Below are 21,868 nucleotides of genomic sequence, written 5' to 3'. Positions count from 1 at the left end.
TGATGACTAGTGATGTTGAACATTTTTTCATGTGCCTATTGGCCATTTGTCTGTCCTCTTTGGGAAAATGTCTATTCAGGTCTTCTGCTCATTTTTTAATCAAATTATTTGTTTTTTTTTTTTTTTGATGTTTCATTGTATGAACTGTTTATACATATTAGATATAAACAGAACTGCTATTGGTCATATCATTTCCAAGTATTTTCTCCCATTCAATAGGTTGTGTGTGTTTTTTAATTTTTTTTTTTTTTTTGTATTTTCAGTGATTTCCTTTGCCGTGCAAAACTTTTAAATTTAATTAGGTACCCCTTGTTTATTTTTGCTTTTATTTCTTTTGCTTTAAGAGTGGGATCCAAAAAAATATTGCTGAGATTTTGGTCAAAGTGCGTTCTGCTTCCTGTAAGAGTTTTATGGTCTCTGGTCTTACATTTAGGTCTTTAATCCATTTTGATTTTATCTTTTTATGTGATGTGAGAAAATGTTCTAATTCCATTCTTTTTCTGGTAGCTGTCCAGTTTTCCCAGCACCACTTATTAAAGAAACTCTGTTTTCTCCATTGCATATTCTTGCTTCATTTGTTGTAGATTAATTGACATTAAGTACATGAGTGCATTTTCAAGCTCTCTATTTGCTTCATTGACCTGGGCCAATCCATGCTGTTCTGATTACTGTAGCGTTGTAGTATAGTGTGAAGTCAGGGAGCATGATACCTACAGCTTTGTTCTTTTTTCTCAAGATTGCTTTGGGGATTCAGGTTTTTTTTGTGGTTCAGTATACATTTTAGGACTATTTGTTCTGTTTCTGTGAAAACTATCATGGGTATTTTGATAAGGATTGTGTTAAATCTGTAGATTTCTTTGGGTAGTATTGACATTTTAACAATATTAATCCTCCAATCCAAAACACATTATATCTTTTCCATTTCTTTGTTTCATATTCAGATTCCTTCATCGGTGTTTTATAGTTTTCATAGTACAGGTCTTTCACTTCCTTGGTTAAGTTTATCCTAGATATTTATTCTTTTTGGTGAGATTTTAAACATAATTATTTTCTTGCTTTCTCTTTCTGATAGTTCATTATTAGTGTATAGAACAAGAATCAATTTCTATATATCAATCTTGTATCCTGTAAGTTTACCAAGTTCATTTATTTGTTCTAATGGATAGAGACTTTAGGGATTTCTATATTAAATATTATGTCATCTGAAAATAGTGGTAGTTTTGATCTTCTCTTCTAGTTTGGATGCCATTTATTCTTCATCTAGTCTGATTGTTGAGGCTAGGACTCCAGTACTCTATGATGTAGAAATGAAGAGAGTTGAAATTCTTGTCTTATTCTTGATTTTAGAGGAGAGGCTTTCAGTTCTTCACTGTTGAGCACGTACCTATCAGGTTGTCTCATGGCAACATGGTCCCTCTATACTAACTTTGATGAAAATGTTTTTCATGAATGAATGATGAAGTCTACCAGGTATTTTTCTGTGTCTGCTGAGATCATGTGCTTTTTTCCCTTCTTTTCATTAATGTGGTATATCATATTAATTGATTTACAGATATCAAGATGTCCTTGCATCCCTGTAATAAATCACTTGATCATGGTGTGTGATCCTTTTTATATATTGTTAGATTTGGTTTGCTATTTTTAGTTCTCCTTTTTCATTTCTTATTTTGTTTATATCTATCTTCTCTCCTTTCTTCTTGATGAGCCTGACGCATAGATTATCATTTCAAAAAACCAGCTCTTGCTTTTATTGATCTTCTCTATTGTACTGGAGGGGATCTCTATTTTATTTATTTCCTCTCTGATCTTTATTATTTTTTCTTTCAACTGACTTTGGGCTTTGTTCTTCTTTTTCTAATTCTTTTATACACCAGGTTATGTTGTATATTTGAGATTTTTCTTATTTTTTGAGGTAGACCTTCTGAGTGCTTTTTTTAAACCTCTAATGTTTAGTTGAAATAAATGCGTGCGAGCTAAGTCACTTCAGCTTTGTCCAAATCTGTGCAACCCCATGGACTGTAGCCTGCCAGGCTCCTCTGTACATGGGATTCTCCAGGTAAGAATACTGGAGTGGGTTACTATGCCTTCCTCCAGGGGATCTCCCCAATCGAACCCATATCTCTTAACATCTCCTGCATTGACAGGCAGGTTCTTTACCACTAGTGCCACCTGGGGAGCCCAGAAAAGCAAACACTGACCCCAGTGTGATTTGAACACACACCTTTTGATCTGGAGTCAGATGTGCTACCGTTGTACCACGAGGTTGGCCTCAAATAAATATGTATTTAATATTATATAATTGTATTCTAATTGTGCATTCAGATATGAAAATTCTGCTCTTCACCCACAGTTAGTAACTCACATATAAGCAGTGAAAAATGCAATGAATTTTTTCATGGGGTTGTGTGGTTTTGTTCTTTATATCTGGCCTCCTTTGAGTCCAGTGACACAATTTAATGATTCATTTGTGCAAAATAGTCTTACAGGCACAGAAACTGAATTATGTGATCTTGATCTCAGTTAGCGTCCTAAACAATAGTCTTTGTCTTATCGTTTTTGTTTTCTAAAGGAGACCTTTAAAATTACATGTATTAGAAATTTTCTAAATTAATAAAAACATGCATATATAATTAGTCTAGAGACCTAGAAAGAAAATATATTCCCTATGTCACCAATGGTCCTGGGAGGAAAAAAGTGACAGTTGCTGTTTTTGCCTGTTGGATTAAGCATGCCTGTGTGTGCCTTCTCTCAGGGCTCAGCTGGTGAATTTCTGGGAACTCTGACCTCTTTACAGTTAACAGCTAGATGCAGTCCTTTGAACCTTCTGTTCCAAGGATGCCATTAAGTGCTTAATAAAATCATCTCCTGTGTTGCTCACAGCAATCCTATAAGGTAGGTATGATTATCCTGTTCTGAAAATGAGAAGACTGAGGCTCTGAAAAGTCAAACAGATTTCCGAGCTTATGTAGGAAATAGCAGAATTAGGATTCTCATTGAGACTGGACCACACTGAGGCTTGTTGTTCAGTTCAGTTCAGTTTAGTCACTCAATCGTGTCTGACTCTTTGCGACCCCATGGACTGCAGCACGCCAGGCTTTCCTGTCCATCCCCAACTCCCATACCTTACTCAGACTCATGTCCGTTGACTCGGTGATGCCATCCAACCATCTCACCCTCTGTCATCCCCTTCACCTGCCTTCAATCTTTCCCAGCATCAGGGTCTTTTCAAATTAGTCAGTTCTTCGCATCAGGTGGCCAAAGTATTGGAGTTTCAGCTTCAGCATCAGTCCTTCCAGTGAGTACTCAGGACTGATCTCCTTTAGGATGGACTGGTTGGATCTCCTTGCAGTTCAAGATACTCTCAAGAGTCTTCTTCAACACCACAGTTCAAAAGCATCAATTCTTTGATGCTCAGCTTTCTTTACAGTCCAACTCTCACATCCATACATGACTACTGGAAAAACCACAGCCTTGACTGCTAAGTCACTTCAGTCGTGTCTGACTCTGTGCAACCCCATAGATGGCAGCCTACCAGGCTCCTCCATCCTTGGGATTTTCCAGGCAAGAGTACTGGAGTGGGGTGCCATTGCCTTTTCTGATACCCTTGACTAGACAGACCTTTGCTGACAAAGTAATGTCTCTGCTTTTTAATATGCGGTCTAGGTTGGTCATGGCTGCAGTCACCATCTGCAGTGATTTTGGAGCCCCCCAAAATAAAGTCTGTCACTCTTTTCACTGTTTCCCCATCTATTTGCCATGAAGTGATAGGACTAGATACAATGATCTCAGTTTTCTGAATGTTGAGCTTTAAGCCAACTTTTTCACTCTCCTCTTTCACTTTCATCAAGAGGCTCTTTAGTTCTTCTTCACTTTCTGCCTAAGGGTGGTGTCATCTGCATATCTGAGGTTATTGATATTTCTCCCAGCAATCTTGATTTCAGCCTGTGTTTCATCCAGTCCAGCATTTCTCATGATGTACTCTGCATATAAGTTAAATAAGCACAGTGACAATATACAGCCTTGATGTACTCCTTTCCCAATTTGGAACCAGTCTGTTATTCCACGTCCAGTACTGTTGCTTCTTGACCTGCGTACAGATTTCTTAGGAGGCAGGTCAGGTGGTCTGGTATTCCCATCTCCTTCAGAATTTTCCACAGTTTGTTGTGATCCACACAGTCAAAGGCTTTGGCATAGTCAATAATGCAGAGGTAGATGTTTTTCTAGAACTCTTCTTGCTTTTTCTATGACCCAACGGATGTTGGCAATTTTATCTCTTGTTCCTCTGCCTTTTTTAAATCCAGCTTGAACATCTGGAATTTCACGCTTCACACTGAGGCTTGTGATGTTAACTATCATCAATGCCAGGCCGGGGACACAGGTACATGATCATAAACACACATACTCACGTATACATGTGTGTGTTGACTGAAGGAAAAAAATACAGCATACAAGTTGTAAATTTTTATTTGGTAACTTTCAGTTCAGTTCAGTCAGTCAATCGTGTCCAACTCTACAACCCCACATACTACAGCACGCCAGGCTTCCTTATTGAGGATTATAGCCTGGGAGCCAGCCGCTCAACTCTGAGGAACAGTTCCAAAAAGGTAAGGGAGGAGCCAGGATATGTAGGAATTTTTGCTGGAAAAACAAACACTTAGTCAAACACCAAAAGATTACTGCTAATCACACACAAAAATGATTATAGTGCTTTTCCATGTATAGGAAAGTGCAAGAGTCTGGGCTCATTGAAATGATTTCTTAGGTAGGCATCTTAACTATCTAGGGCCCGTATCCAGAGTACAGAACATTTCCTGTTTTTCTTCATTCTGAATTCCCCTCAGGGCACACCTCTGGGTACCACTGCCAGGGCTGGTGGCTTGCTGGTGGGCAACGCTCATAGTTTACTGGAATGGCTGGCAGTGTTCCTTTTTCATAGGCATGCACACACACAGAAACACACGTACAGACACCGCACACACTACACAAATGCTCTCTGCACGGAGCTCTTTACAGAGAGCTCTGCTTCTGCAGCTGCAGGAGAAACTCAGACCAGAGCATGCCTTTCTCATGGCCCTGAGCTACCTGGAAAGACACTGGCATTGTTTTCCGTTGCTTGCTCTCTCGGGCCACTTCAGCTCGGAATCTCTCATTTTGCAGACCCCCTCTTCACCGCTGCCCCCCCGCCCCAGGTCGCTAAGCCTTCTGGAAATGAATGGAACTGATCCTCTCTGCTCCCCCTTTTCTCCAGAGATTGTCCTGCCTGGGGATGGTTCTGCCACCAGCAGGTCCCCTTTCTCTTCCCTGACAGATGTTAAGACAGGACCTTCCAAGTTCCATGCCCATCACTGCAGCCTTGTACCTGCCCTTCTCTCCCATCTCCTAGCCAGAGATTTAGGCTTTATTTCTTTAGCAAGAGCACATTTAATATTGTAGCTATTTAATAATTTATTAATTACTTGGGAGCACGGGAGGCTTTATTTCACTGTCTGCAAAGCATGCTTAGTTTCAGTCATTGATTCTTCCTGCTTCCAACTAGAAATCTTTTGTCAGAGAAGTTTTTTGAAGAATAGATTTTTATTTAATAGGGATATGACTTCCTAAAAGGGCTTCTCTGGTGGCTCAGCTGGTAAAGAACCCTCCTGCCAATGCAGGAGATGCAAGAGATGCAGGTTCAATCCCTGGGTCGGGAAGATCCCCTGGAAAAGGAAATGACAATCCGCTCCAGTATCCTTGACTAAAAAATCCCATGGACAGAGGAGCCTGGTGGGCTCTAGTCCATGGGGTTGCAAAGAGTCAGACATGATGCATGCACACATACAGCCTTCTAAAAAGCAATAATATGTTAATCTAATTTCCAAAAAAAAAAAAAAATCAGCAGTGCTTCCCTCAAGCCCGTCTCTTTTCTCTAAACTACTTACTTTTTTCACTCTAAGCATTTTTTTGGGAATGGAAAGCTCTGGAAAAGTTGCCTTCACATCTCCTCTTAGATAAATCCTGTTCATAAATGAAGTGGCTTAAAAGCTAGGTCAGCTGTCATGTGAATAATTGAATGTTCATCCCTTCTGTAATGTGCGTTTCTCAGGATGGATGGAGATTTTCTAAGAAGTAGAGGAGCAGCTTAGTGAACATCTGACCGTAGGCAGGTCCCTGGCCAGTGTTGGGGATCCTCCCTGAGTTGCCTCTGACACTGTGGGTCATGGGGCAGGGGGTTTCTACCGCTACCATGAGTTATGGGCTGGATCCGTGGGCTTGACGAGGGAGAGTGAAGAGTGACTAGTACATTATCCCACAGGAGTGGGAAGATGGCCCAAGTTGAGACAGGAGACGTTTCAGGGTAAGCTCAGAGGCGTCATGGCAGAGTGGCTGGACCAGCGTCAGTGGTCACATTGATGTCCTGGCAGCCAGCTTGGTGGCCTTGGCTAGCAGTTTACTTCTCTGCTGGGACCTCTCTTTTCTTTTCCTTAAAGCAAAGGGCCTCTGAGCAGCTTTCTCCCTCTTTCCACATGTGTTTCTACGAGGACAGGTTCTTGGTTGTGCATGTTCAGATCTGAAACAGGTTGATCTCTGTCCTCAGTAGACAGTTTTCATCTGCACCCATCATTTCTCTCCGAACCAGATTGTCTTTGTTTTTGTCTCTCATCTGAAGAGCTCTCTTTTCTCCAGGACCACAGGATCATTTAATTTGTAGGGTAGGCTCCCTCTCCGATGTGCCTAATCCAGAAGCTGTTTGGTATCAGAATGTTAGAATTACCCTAAACTTGTTGAATAGCTTTCTTCCAACTCCTAATCAAAAACCGTAAAAGGCTAATCTGGTTGCTTCAGTGTATGGAGACTCTGTGCAGGATGATAGTACAGCATTATGGATGCTTTAGTGACCTTGACTGTGGCCTTGGATGGGGGTAAGTCAGTCTGTCGTTCCATCAGTCCATTCATTCATCCATTCATTTGTCTACCTATCACCCACCCATTCATCCACCCATCTATCCTTCCCTTCTCTCCCCCGTCCTTTCCTTCCTCCCCCTTCCTTATTTCCATCACTCCCACCCTTCCTTCCTTTTTTCCATCCCTCCCTCTGTATCTCGTGTTATAATCTTTCCTTAAGCAGCATGCTTTTCCTTCCTTTATCAATGCTTCACTGAATTATCTGTCATTCATTTCAAAAATTAGCATGCTGGGTTAATAGATGCCTGTAGCTTATTTCATGCAGAATCACAAGGAATTGGAATTTTTTTTTTAATTAGCACATTAGTCACCATCTGACATTGTCCCCCCCGCACCATCCCTCACGCGTTTTCCGGCTGAGTCACCATGTAATGCAGTTGGCTGGCTGATGAGATGACCCCTGACATACTTTGGACATCACCGCTGTTAGGTTTCTCAGGAAACTACATTGAATTATCTTGAAAGGAATCAGGCTTTTTCCCTCTCGTTTTCTTATTCTTTTTTTAAAAGATAAGCATGCTTTAAGTTCAGAAGAGAGTACAGCTAAAATACCTGCAATCCAAACACAGTGTCTATTTTGGTCTTAAGTGTGATAGACTAGTTTCTCGACCTTGGCACTATGGACATTTTGGGACTGATAATTCTGTGGGGCTGACTTGTACACTATAGGATGTGAGCAGCTTCCCTGGCTTCTACTTCCTAAATGCCAGAGGCACCATTTCCAATGATGATACCTGAAAATGTCTCCAATATTCTGTCAAAGGTCCCCACGGGAGAAGGTGGGCAAAAATCATCCTTGGCTGAGAACTAGACCAGAAAGTTACAGTGACTTTGGGATCCTTTCATGCTGTCAAAACAAATCACTCACACAAAGAGATAAAGCAGAACTAGGTCTCCTTCACTGACCCATTGTGAGTTCTGATGATGTGCCAGGCACAGTGCCAAGTGACAAGGACTCAGTCAGACATTGACAAGGTTTTGTCCCTGCCTGCACAGAGCTCCCAGAGAAGTCGGGGAAGCAGATGCGTAAACCGATCATCCTGTATTGATGGGAGTTAATAGGGAGGAAGTTAGTCATATTGCTGGATGTTCTGTGTCTATCAGACTGTTGACCAGCATCACTTCTCAAACAGTTCTTCTGGGGTCCTGTGAATACAGTCTGCCTTTAAATCGGGCACCCCAGAATCATCCCTTGTTCTTTCCTTCACATTGGAGCCTTGGTCAGGTTACTCCTCCTGAAAGATCTTATCTCAGACTTTTACATCTCCAAATTTCCCCTGTCACTCACAGGCAGGCCAGTCTCCTCCAGGAAGCCATTCTGGATCGCTTTAGTTTGCGTTGATGTCTGCCCACCTAATTCCCACTGTGAAACTCACAGTCTCTTCTGCACAGTTGATGGCTAAATCGCATGCTGTACTGCTTGATTCCCCTGTTGCTCATGCATTAGTTTCATCCCTCAAGTAGATTATAAGCTATTTGAGGTATAAGCCAGGTACTATACTGAAATGTTTACATTAATGGCCTAAGAAGTCACTATTTGACTGCTGTTGGCTTGTAAAACTAAGTGTGAGACTTGAACTCAAATCTATTATAAAAAGACAAGTAAAAGAATGATAAAATGAAATTAAAGCAAAACCTGTAGCCAAAGAGAGAGAGGTGCTTGGTCTTCTGCCTGGCACATTCTTTTCTGCCTAATGAACCTCTACTGATGCGTCAAAACCCCAGAGCACATTACCTTCCTCTTTATGCTTTTGTGGCTCCAGATTGTGAAGCGCATCTCGGCTCTGCTCTTTGAGAGTGCTGTGTGCACAGATGTGGTTGCTGGGGAATCCCCTGGGGTGAACCGCTGCCTCAGTCTCTAGAGCCCAACTAAGGAAGGAGTGCTAGGAGTGAAGATGTCCCTACACAGTTATTCTGGGACAACTATGTCAGATGTCATTTTACAGTGAAGGACACTGAGGTCCTTATGAGAAGAGTAACTCACGTGGTAGAAGAGCCAGTTCCAGTTCTGTTTTTGAACCAGCCTCCCCATAGCCAAGGAAGACTGCTGTGTAAAGACTGCATAAATTACACAGAAGAGGTGATCTTGACTTATGCTCTGGTCCTTAACGATCAGAGGTACTGTTCCGACCCCCGGGAGAGTATACGGTGTTCAGTCTTATCAATGAAAATAACCAATAAACCGTCTATGGTAAGAATAGAAAAGAGCTTTATCTGAGATAAATTGAGGACTGTATCTCAGGAGAGACCCTCTCATCTAACTCCAAGGAACTGCTCCAGAGAAGCATGGTTTTTATGCTTGTCAGAACAAAGAGCATGAAACAAGTCAGGGATACATTCCTGGAAGGTTTCAAGAAAAACAGATCAGGACACCCACAGCCAGTCAGTATGGCATTGGCATCTGGGAAGACAGTCTTATCATCAAAGGAGGACCAGCGTTGGCACCTCAGGAAGGGAGGCACTTATTCTTTACTTTTAGCATGGACATTCCTACTGCTCCTCAGTGCACCCTTTTCTTTAATAATTAAAGCAGGTGTGCAACGTGTGTTTGATGGGCCACAAACAGAATGTTTTAGTTAGCATAAAATTCACCTCAACTCAGGTATAAGCCGGAATGACTTCCCTATACCTCAGGATGTGAACGTTTCTTTCATCCGTCTGCATGAACTGAGTATTTCTTTCTCTTTTTTTTTTTTTGAACTGAGTATTTCAAATTAGAAGGTAGTTGCTTTCCATGAAAATCCTGTTCCAAAAGCAAGGCTGAAAACGGTAACAGCCCACTGAGAGTTATAGTAAGTTTCATTAACAAAGGTAGCTTTCAATTCATGGAAAGAACAAGTAAATATGATTGTGACCACCTACTAATTACTTAGAGACGTCCTGGAGAGTGTGTGTTCAAACATCATGCTAATACGTGCATGCTCGATCACTCAGTCATGACCACCATGGACTGCAACCTGCAACCAAGCTGGTTCCTCTATCCATGGCATTTTCCAGGCAAGAATACTGGAGTGGGTTTCCATTTCCTACTTCAAGAGATCTTCCCAACCCAGGTATCAAACATGCATCCCTTGGGTCTCCTGCATTGGCAGGCGGATTCTTCACCACTGCACCCCCTGGGAAGCCCATTCAAACATCATTAGTACCAAATAATGAGAAGAGTATTGAAACAAAAGTGCTTGATATGCAGGCATACCCTTTTAATTCATATGGGGTAAAATCTAGTTATTGAGATTAACTATATTATATTGACGCTTGAGGCAAATTTCCCTGGTTTGAAACAATGGATAGCACCTGCTTTTGTTGCAAGAAAGAATTAACACAGAGAGGAAAAGGGCAGTATAAGGTCTTGAACACTGAAGAGCTGAAGTGTATTTTTATTTCAACACTTGGAACATTAAATCTGCATCAGCATACCTTTGACAAGTATGGACATCTACAACAATCAGAACAGTTGAACAAGAGATTACCTTGAGGGATGAGATATGGATGGTTCAGAAAGAATTAGAAGAATAAAATGCAGGAGTGAATATGCATTTTCTTAAATGAGATCCAGAATCTTTGGTATCTTCATGTAGACTCCATGCCCTACAGTTGCTAAAAAAATACTAACTTGTGGCCCTAGTGGTAAAGAACCTGCCTGCCAGTGCAGGAGATATAAAGTGATGTGGGTTCAATCCCTGGGTCAGGAAGATCTCCTGGAGGAGAGCATGGCAGCCCACTCCAGTATTCTTACCTGGAGAGTCCCATGGACAAAGGAGCCTGGAGGGCTACAGTCCATAGGGTCGCAGAGTCGGACACGACTGAAGTGACTTAGCACGCGTTAGTTAAAAAAGCTGTTGCTCCTGTTAATACCAAGTCACTTGAGAGATTTTTCTCAGTGAGGTGAAACCTTACATCTAACGATACTCATCCCTTATTAAAAAAAAAACAAACAAAAAAAAACTTCACACTTTCTACTCCTTTAATCTGCCATCTTCCTGTGACTCTGGAGACAGCTAGATAGGATGGTCTTCAGCCTCCATTTACTAAGACTTGGGATCTGAATAGAGGACAGCTTTGGTTAGAAAGGTTTTTCTGGACAGAGATTTTTTTGGAAAGGCTCATCTGACATATGGAATTAGTGTCCATGTCTCTGGCCTTTCATAGACACTTCTGTTCAGCTTCCCTATCTACTCCATGTCTGTGGGCTCTACTAGTCCTGCTTCTTACTTGGTGATGAAGCTTTCTCGTTGTTCCTCTCATCCTGGAGTTGAATTTTCAAACTTGCCAGGCTTATCTGATCACTCTGGCCCAGACCTGAATTTTTGGTCCCTTTGCTGTTCCACATGGCCTCAGGCCAGTTTAACAGTTTTTTTCCTAATTCATCCAAGACTATTCCCCTGGAGTTAAAGTCAAAGGGCAGCCTTGCCTCAGTTCAGTTTAGTTCAGTTAGGTACGACTCTTTCGGACCCCATGAACTGCAGCATGCCAGGCGTCCCTGTCTATCACCAATTCCCAGAGTTCACCCAAACTCATGTCCATTGCGTCAGTGATGTCATCCAGCCATCTCATCCTCTGTCATCCCCTTCTCCTCTTGCCTTCAATTTTCCCCAGCATCAGGGTCTTTTCAAATGAGTCAGGTCTTCACATCAGGTGGCCACAAGCTTTGCGTTTCAGCTTCAGCATCAGTCTTTCCAATGAATATTCAGGACTGATCTCCTTTAGGATGGACTGGTTGGATCTCCTTGCAGTCCAAGGGACTCTCAAGAGACTTCTCCAACCCCACAGTTCAAAAGCATCAATTCTTTGGCACTCAACTTTCTTTATAGTCCAGCTCTGACATTCATACATGACTACTGGAAAAACCATAGCTTTGCCTATTCACGTGTAAGCTCCATGTGACCCCAGTTGTCATGAGGAAACCCGGGATGACTCTCAACACTGGAGGGAAATCTTCTTAGGGTCCACCTTCTCTCAGAGGTTTCCTTCCTGGGGGAAGACTATTTCTCTCCTACTTCACAATCCGAGGACCCAGGCACATAGTTCTGGGCACTCATCCCAAGAAGTGTGCACATTTTGAGGTACAGGAAATGCTGAAACGTCTTGTTTGTGGTCCATCAAACATACATTGTGCCGGCTTCCCTGGTGGCTCAGTGGTAAAGAATCCACCTCCAGTGCAGGGGACTTGGGTTCAATCCCTGATCTTGGAAGATCCCCTGGAGAAGGAAACGGCAACCCACTCTAGTATTTCTTGCCTGGAAAAACGCCATGGACAGAGGAGCGTGGGGGGCTGGTCCATGAGGTCTCAATGTGTCTGACAGAACTGAGTGACTGAACAACAACAAAATATACATTTTACGACTGCTTTCATTATTAAAGAAAAGGGTACAAAGACCAGAAGTAGTGAATGTCACTCGTGCTGCATTATTATATTTATATATTGATGGATTTGATTTGCTAATATTTTATAGAGGATTTTTTGTATGTGTTTTCATCTATGCTCATAAGGAGTATGGTCTGAAAGTATTTTTTTTCTTGTAATATTTTTGCCAGGTTTTGGTACCTGGTTGATACTGACCTCATAAAATGAGTTGGGAAATATTCTGTCCTCCTTTATGTTCTGAAAGAATATATGTAAAATTGACATTTTATTTTCTAAATGTTTGATAAAATTCTCAGTCAAACCATCTGGTCCTGGAGATGTATGTTCATTTGTTTGTGGAAGGCTTTGGATTAAAAATTCAATTTATTTTACATAGTATTATTCTATTTCTATACATTCTATTTCCTCTTGAGTCAGTTTTGGTAAGTTTGTTTTTTTCAGAGCATTTGTCTATTTCACGTTCGTAATTGAATCCAATCCACTGGCATAACGTTGTCTACAGTGTCCTCTTAATGTTCTTTTCCTCTGTAACATCGGTCATCACATCTCCTCTTTCATTTCTTGGTTAGTTTTTCTAGAGTTTTATCCATTTTATTAACATTTAAAAGAAGCAGTTTTGTGTTCCCCTAATTGTTTTTCCTACGTTGTTTAGATTTCACCTTTCTCACACAAAGCAAATTTCTCTTGCATGACTTTTATCTCAGGTCTGACAAATTTATGAAAATGCTTTTCTCGCAGAGAGGACTCATATTAAACCATGAAATCATTTTTAATATGCAACCTATAAATGAGAATCTTCAAAGAATAGGCATATAATTAACTGAATGTTTTATCCGCCCGTCAAATTGATTACACATTGAGATGTTTTCTGCCAGCGTTTCAAATTCCAACTTTAGTGGTTCAATTTAAACACCATCTAAAGATGATTGAAAATGGGTTTTCACTGAATTCATTTTTCTGTAGAGGACCCTTCTTTAAGAACAGGTGTTTTCTCCTGTGACACTGGTAAGTAATACCACCTGTCACACTGCATGTTATAAATCACTGTTCTGCAAATCTATTAGCTGTGATTCATATCTGACCTGCCTTGTAAAAACAAAGATGAAACAGTGCTTCAGACTGAATGATTTAATGCTCACTGAAACAATCTACTTTCTCTGAGTTCAGCCTCATTCCCTCTGAGCACGTGCTATTTTCAGGGAGGAAATTGGTTCTAAATTGAGAGGCTGCATTAACTCTTTCAGACAACAGAATGACAGGAACACATCTTTCTAAACAGCTTCCGGGAGGCCTGATGGAGTGCACGTCTTTCTTTGGTTCTCATCTTACTGGCTAGAAGTGATTTATACAAGGAGGGGACTCAATCTCGTCATGGCTTGGGCTCCCATCATTTCTTTAAAGAAAATTCCTGGCTTTTTCTTCCATCCTTTTTTGTCTGAAGACAGTAATACACCTGTGATTGTATTGTTGTTCAGTCGCTGAGTCGTGTCCGACTCTTTGTAACCCCATGGACTGCAGCACACTAGGCTTCCCTGACTTTCATCATCTCCCAGATCTTGTACAAACTCAAGTCCATCCAGTTAGTGATGCCATCCAACCATCTCATCCTCTGTCAACCCCTTCTCTTTCTGCCTTCAGTCTTTCCCAGCATCAGGGTCTTTCCCAATGAATCAATTCTTCGCATCAGGTAGCCAAAGTATTGGAGCTTCAGCATCAGTCCTTCCAGTGAATATTCAGAATTGATTTCCTTTAAGATTGACTGGTTTGATATCCTTGTAGTACAAGGGACTCTCAAGAGTCTTCTCCAACATCACAGTTCAAAAACATCAATTCTTTGGCACTCAACTTTCTTTATGTTCCAACTCTCATATCTGTACATGACTACTGGAAAAACCATAGCTTTGACCATATGGACATTTGTCAGCAAAGTAATGTCCCTCTTTAATATGCTGTCTAGGTTGGTCATAGCTTTTCTTCCAAGGAGCAAGCGTCTTTTAATTTCATGGCTGCAGTATGATTTTACTGGTAACGGCAACAGTTAGTGCCCTGGTTTCAGAGCAGTCTATGGAAATTATTGGGGTACTTATCAAGTTTCCCATGAAGTGAAGTGAAGTGAGGTCACTCAGTCATGTCTGACTCTTTGCGACCCCATGGACTGTGGCCTAACAGGATCCTCAATTCATGGAATTTTCCAGGCAAGAATACTGGAGTGGGTTGCCATTTCCTTCTCCAGGGGATCTTCCCGACCCAGGGATCGAACCGAGGTCTCCCACATTGTAGGCAGACGCTTTACTGTCTGAGCCACCAGGGAAGCTCATGAAGGGGATGCCAAACCAATATGGACCCTCACACACCATCATACCCCATTTAGGGCCACACACACTTGTCTGTGTCTTTCTAGGACCGATGGACCTTGCTTGGTACCTCTCTGAACAGTCATATATAAAGAGAATATTAAAAAGTTTCCAGTATGAGTCTATTTAATTCCTTCCAAACTTTGTTAAAATTAAAGAAGTATAATTCCATTAGCATGTCTTCATTATGTTAATATTCATTTATGTGTATGTATATGTGCTTAGTCCCTCAGTTGTGTAGCCCGCCAGGTAAGAATACTGGTGTGGCTTGCCATTTCCTTCTCCAGGGGATCTTCCTGACCCAGGGACCAAACTTGGGTTTTGTATTGCAGGTGGATTCTTTACCATCTGAGCTAGAAGGGAAGCCCCATATTCATTTAACAAACTGCAACTTTCGTACTGAAGAAGTATGTGAGAATCCCATTTGAAAAGCTATTGGTCAGGTTTAGTTGGTATTCTGCTGAGCTGCTTTTTGCATTTGTTGACTTTTTTCATCCCTAGAGTTACCTTTAGATAGGTATAGCTATGTCCTCTTTGGTTTTGCTTTTAGGTGAAGGATATGTCAGTTTAAATAGACAGAAGATGTGAAAAGCAGACATTATGCAGAGGAGGACACTTAAGAAAGAAGTTAGGCTTTGGAAACAAATCTGAGTTTAAATTCTCACTTCTTTACTCACTGGTGGCTTCGCCAGAGCTGAACCTTATCTTGTCGGCAGTGATAGAATGGATGTGAAGAGAATGCTAATCTGGCAATCAGATAGGTGATGGAAACTAAAGTCAGGCATGGTGTATTTAAAGCATTGACTAGGTGTGTTCTGCTCTTTGGCGAACACAACGGGAGGTGAGACTCGGCTTCTGCTATCATGTCATGCAATATGTGGATGATGGGATTCCAAGACAACATGGGAGTCCAATGAAAGAAACCCACACTAAACAGAAGTATACATAGTGGCTCGTGGGGTCCATAAGGAGGAATTCTGCTTAGAAGAGAAGGGGCAGGAGGGGGCTGCCTTTTTAGAAGAATTGGCATCACAGCAAGTTATGGATGGATGAGAGATTTCATCAAGTGAGAACATGCTCAAAAGCAGAGAAGGGACCGAAGTAAAAGGTACACAGCCTTTGGGAGAATACAGTGAATCAGATGAAGCTGAATTGAGGAGTATACCTCTCTCTCCTCTCTCCCTCCCTTCCTCCTTTCATCCCTCCTTCCCTACCTTCCTTCTTTCCTTCCTCCCTCTTTCTTCGCTTCTTCCCTGTCTTCCTTGTAATATTCTTCCATCCCTTTCTTCCATCCTTCCTGCAACAGTTATGTGCCAGGCACTGGGAATATGTGCTGAACCAAATATCTAGCCTCCTTAATGGAGTTTAGAGTCCAGCCCAATGGGGGCAGGTTTTCTTTCATTAAGAATATAGATTTGGGAGTTAAATAGAGGATCAGCAAGTGACTCACAGCTGGCTATGCAGCTAGAAATCTGTTTCAGTAGACCAGAAAGACAGTCTTGAAACTTTTATCAAAAAACTGCCATGGCACTGAAATGATGGGGTATAGGAGAAGGACATGGCAACCCACTCCAGTATTCTTGCCTAGAGAATCCCGTGTACAGAGGAGCCTGGTGGGCTGCTGTCCATGGGGTCGCACAGAGTTGGACATGACTGAAGCGACTTAGCGTGCATGCGATTAACTGTTATCAGAGCTCAATGAAATTATTACACAGAATAGTAACAGGGTTGAGAGCATGACCTAGAGGCCAGACTATCTGGGTTTATATCTCAGCTCCAGTCCTTACTAGGTGTTTTCATTTGGAGCAGTTGTTAAGCCTCTCTCTACCTGTTTCCTTATCTGTAAAATGGGGATTGTAATAGTACCTCTCTCCTAAGGTAGCCAGGGGAATCAGATGAGTTAGTATGTATAACTTCTTAGAAAAGTGCCTGGCACATTTTAGTCCTGGATGAATACAGGCCATGAATATTAAATTGCTTCTTCTAGTACACTAAATTAGAATGAACTTCCCAAAGAGGAACCAGTTGGTCCCACTTTTTTCTAGAAACAATAGTTTCAATAGTTGTGTAGAGGTGAACAGCTTTTCAGGAATATAAAATAGTTATACATATTCACATATTATAGACTGAAAGAAAATAACAGCAATTACTGGCTTTAAACCAATCTGATTATTGTTACTTTCCTTTCCAAACTTGGGAAGAAATCTAAGTGAAAAAAATATATATACACATGTATGAAATTTTAGAGGAGAAAAAAGTGTGCTCAGCAGTTGACATATTTTGTTCAAGAATCAGAAGCACCTTAAAAACTGCAGTCCAAGCCTTCTGTATTATTGGGGTAGAGAGAGAAGCCCCAGGATGCTAGTCTACTGTTTTTATTGTCCAAGCTAATGGTCCATTAACACAGTTCCTTTAGTCTGAGCCTGGTAGATAATGAGTGTCTTCCAGGGCAAGGAGTGTTTCCTTGTGGTGGGAAGTAGCAGTATTTTTCCTAGGGGAAGAATGTGAAAAATCCCACTTTTTGCACATAATGGTAAAAATAAGAGAGCAGTATACAGTGGGTGAAGAAATTATCAAGATGGTGTCAGTGTTCAAAGAGCAATCTCTAAGTTCATAATTGGTTTCATAAATTTTATTTCAGTAACAATTTGTCCTCATTAGCTGTTCAGTGAAATAGTGCTAATTTTAAGGTTCATCAGCATATGAAGAATATACATGCACTTTCAGACACACTTGCATGCACATTTGCACTACCAGTGAAGTAACAGAAAACCAAAGTTGCAGGGAGCTCATTACAGATTTTGAGCAGTTTGTCCTTCTTTAAAAATAAACTTCAAAAATCTCAAATTACTTCTTATATCCACAACAAAATAATCATTTCTATGATAGCAAATGATTGAGCCTCCAGGTGTATTGTAATCAAGAGTTGTTCTTTTTTATCCTAGCTTCCTGATATAATTTTAAATGCATTGATTGCAAACAGCCAGACATTTGAATTTTAAACCATTTTAAATTTGGTAACACCAAACAAGTGTGAAGCATCCATGTTTTCTTTTTTTCTTATTGGGGTCTAGTTGACTTACAGTGTTGTGTTAGTTCCATTTGTACTGTAAAGTGATTCAGTTATATATATGCATTCTTTTCAGACTCTGTTTCCTTATAGTTCGTTGCAAAATATTGAGTACACTTCTCTGTTATACAGTAGGTCCTTGCTGGTTATCTATTTTAAGTATATTAGTGTGTATATTTTAATCCAACCTCCTAATTTATCCCTTCCCTCCCCCACCCTTCCCCTTTTGTAACCATAAATTTGTTTTCTATGACTGTGGGCCTGTTTCTATTTTGTATACAGCTTCATTTGTATCAGGGCTTTTTTTTTAAGATTCCAAATATAAGCGACGCCATATGCTTCTCATTTCTAGTAAGTCTGTCTTGTTGTTCACTCACCTTTCTCGTCAAGGAACGGCTGAGCCTCAAGTTTGGGAAACCTGCCCCTGAGCATGGCCTCCCCGTCCTGGCAGTCTGCTGACTCTGAGACCCAGAGTCACCAGCTTCCTTGTCCCAGGACACACCACAGCGCCACAAAACCATCCCCACCAGTTCTCCCAAATCCCATGCCCATGTCTGTGGCCACCATCTCGTTACTCAACTGTCATGCAGGCAGCCTGGATCAACTAATTAATAAGCTTAACTAGAGTAAAATATAATTAATTATACAATATTGAACTGTCCAAATTTAACACCACTGAAATTACATAATAAATCTGGAACATAAAGGATTCCTGGCAAAAGGAAAATAGATATCAGTATGTAAAGTGCCTTCCTGGTGAACCCTCTTCACACACTTTTGACTTTCTGACTCCTGTGATGCAGGGATATGTATTTTGAAACCTGTAGCCCATCATGTGAAAATCAAACACACACATACAAATTGGACACCTTTGCCTCATGGGTTTAAAATGATGCCTTGTTTTCACCTGTGTGATGTGATTAATAAACTGATAAAGACTAATATAGTGTATACAGACCTGTTAGCGTCCATCTAAGCTGGAGATTAGTTGGAAGCAGTTTTCTATGTTCCTTACCAAGTTGTTGTATTTAATGAAGACTTTAATGGGCATCAAAACTAAACAAGACCACAGACACTGATACTTCACACTTGGCTGGCAACACCAAATTTTAAATGGTTTAAAATTCAAATACCTAGTCATTTGAAATTAATGTGCTTAAAGTTATGTCAGGAAGATAGTGAAAAAAAATAAAGCTTCAGATACATGCTCAAAATACAATGCTGATTTATTTGTAATGATATAATAATGTAATGATAAAATGATATTGACTAGTTCAGTTATTATTCATGCAAATTTATAAAAATAACCACTTTTAAATAAATTAATCTTCATATTAAAATGATTAAAAATGTCTTCATTATAGAATCCACAAGCTTTGTCATTTGGTTCTGGTTTCGTTTTTTGTTTTTTTTTAAGAGAAATCAGTAAGTGAATTGAGAGAATGAAGTATTTTGAATTCATTTTGATATTTAATCTTTAACAAATGTAGACTTTATAGTGTCTTAAGAATACACAAGGTTCAAATCATGCTTAAGATCATTATATGTAACTTATTTGTGGTGAGAGACCAAGGCAATGAGGGAGAGAGGGAAGTTATGAGTAGTGATAGACTTTCTGGGGATTCACATATTCACACTCCAGGTAAGTAAAGAGTTTAAGGAGGTTGTCAGATTCACCCAATGGATTCTGACTGTTGAAGCTCATTTGTTTTTTTTAAAGGTTATTTAAACTGTTTAGGAATTCTTCTGACAAGCCATATGTGGTAACAGCCACAACTCTCACACCCAAGGAGATTGTGCAGGTTGTTTTGAGTTTCATTGCTTGACTTACTGGTAGACCATAATAGCAATTCTAGTTTTGTTTCTGTCTCAGTCATGCAAAAGTGAGGACATGATTAATTAATTCTCTCAAGTTGTTAACACCCTTGAAAGACTGTACAATAAATCCTCTCAAATGTTGATGCTTTGGACACCAAATTATTGTCTCCAATGAATGGTGGTTGCATATACAGTTTGTGAGTTTCAAAGATACTCCTTCAAGTACAAATTCTAAATCTTGACGAGAATGGCTTCATGGATTGCTCATTAGATAATAAATAGCCAATAATATCTGAGCATATGAAATGTAGCAATAACAGATAACATACAGTTTTCTAGTTTCCTTATAATTATTTCAGTGTGTTAAATGACATTTTCACAGATGTTCTTATATAGCTTCTTTATTTACTTTTTACGTTTTTTCACAAAAGGAGATCCTTCCCTTTTTTTGCAGTAGCCAAATGTATTAAGAGCAAAATAAATTTGCAGGCAGAGGAGTCCTCACCATGTTTCTTCAGAGTGCATTTAATTTCATGCATGTGTGAAAGATGACAATGTGATTCCTCGGTACTAAATATTCCTCAGCCATTCACACTCAAGTATGGTTATCTGGAATAAAGCTAGATTAAATTTGCAGAGTGGTGAATTACTGAAAATAATGAAGTTGAGGCAATTCATTAATCTTTATCTACTGGTCTATTTTTTATAAACTGAATGAAATGGAAAAAAAAATTCATTTGGGGACCGATCAGATTGAAAAGGGTCTAACGTGAAGAGAAACATGGGGCTAAAAATGGTTTTTTTTTTTTCTTTTTAAATTATCCACAGCACTTTTTCTTACATGCCTCTGTTTTTCTTTTAGTGGCAAAGCATTTCTATAACACTGGTTGAGAAAGTTCAGATGATCGCTGTAATTCTAGGATCCCTGTTCTTAATAGCGAGTGTGACCTGGCTCCTCTGGTCAGCCTTCAGCCCCTATGCAGTGTGGCAGAGGAAGGACATCCTTTTTCAGATCTGCTATGGAATGTATGGTTTTATGGATCTAGTGTGCATAGGTAAGACCATGATGTTCAACGCTAACAAACTGTCAGTAATCCGTTTCTTCCAGCTCTTACCGTTTCCATCAGTCGGGATCGAACCTAGAATGTGGTGGTTCACGTGATCTTGGTTCTCTAGCTCATTAACTGCCCGGGGCACCACAATCCACCATTTTTCTCAAAAAGCATAGTGTCTCTGTTCCCAAGTAATCTGGAAACAAACAAAAAAAATGAACAGGATAATGCCCTGTTAAAGTGGTTTATTTTGCATCGTAAAGAAGGAGGAGTTGAAATTATTTGGGGGTGGGCGATGGAAGGATAGTCATTTAATTTCTAAGGAAGAACAGCATCTAAATCCCCCTCACGAAGCTGGGAAGGTATTGACTAATGTCAATAGCCATAGTGTGCATCCGGAGAGAACACGGATACCTGGAGGTCTTACGTCGTGGCCTGGCAACCCCAGACTCCCCGTCCGGGACGTAAAGGGCTCCTTGGAAGGGTAAGGACTTGGGGACAGTTTTCCTTGCCGTTCTGTGCCACTTAGTTTCACTTATTACATTTAGTGGTTCAGAAGACGAAAAGGATGAGACACTTTAGCCAAAATAGACGCTACAGAAAAGGTTCTTTACATGTTTCACTGGCCCAATCGCACTTCCCTTGTGCCATGGGAAAACGGAAGCCGATTAGCAGCATCTGCTTGATGTGTATGAGGTGCCACAGGCATGCGATGGTGACCAGTTGGCACCAGGGGACAGGCATGGAGAGCAGCTGTACCTTACCCAGGAGAGCCCCCGCTCCCATGTGGCGCACAGCTTACAGGGTGTAAAACGAGGAAAGTATGGTCCGAGGACCACCCTTGGCCGCAGCAGCATCTGCAGGGCCTTGTAAAGAAATGCACGTTCTCAAGATCCGCCCCAGACCTGCCAAATCCAACACTTCAGGGTACCCCTCTCCCGCCACCGTCTGTGTTCACAGACTCACTGACAGGCAGATGATGTGAGAGCCACTGACTTAGGGAATGGACTCGATCTACGATCAAGTGCCTTGGCTTCTAACCCTGGCCTCTGCTTGGACAGGTCGACCTTGTCTCTCTCTATTCCTTTTTTTTTTTTTTCCCCTCACCTATAAAAATGAGAATAAGCTTCCATAGCACACAGACTTAAATAAAGGAAAAGACTATTGTAAAATAATTATGTAACTGGGAGTTGTAGATTAAGTGTGTTTGAATGAGACACAAACACTGAAAGACTTGAAATCACTTAAAGTAATGCCTCTACTCACA

The 21,868-nt window shown here is 40.7% G+C and overlaps 1 protein-coding gene across 1 annotated transcript in view; it reads left to right on the top strand.

Annotated features, from left to right (window-relative positions):
* MARCHF11 (membrane associated ring-CH-type finger 11) overlaps nucleotides 1–21,868 on the top strand; it is a 109,772-nt gene that overhangs the window by 65,695 nt on the left and 22,209 nt on the right. The window contains exon 3 of the mRNA XM_065905178.1: nucleotides 20,412–20,604. Within this exon, the coding sequence (XP_065761250.1) occupies nucleotides 20,412–20,604 (193 nt within the window). The remainder of the gene's footprint in view (nucleotides 1–20,411; nucleotides 20,605–21,868) is intronic.

The sequence above is a fragment of the Muntiacus reevesi genome, chromosome 14, assembly GCF_963930625.1.
Source record: "Muntiacus reevesi chromosome 14, mMunRee1.1, whole genome shotgun sequence".
In the NCBI taxonomy this organism is placed as follows: domain Eukaryota; kingdom Metazoa; phylum Chordata; class Mammalia; order Artiodactyla; family Cervidae; genus Muntiacus; species Muntiacus reevesi.
The sequence above is the reverse complement of the archived record's forward strand: the minus strand, read 5'-3'. Positions and strand labels throughout refer to the sequence as shown.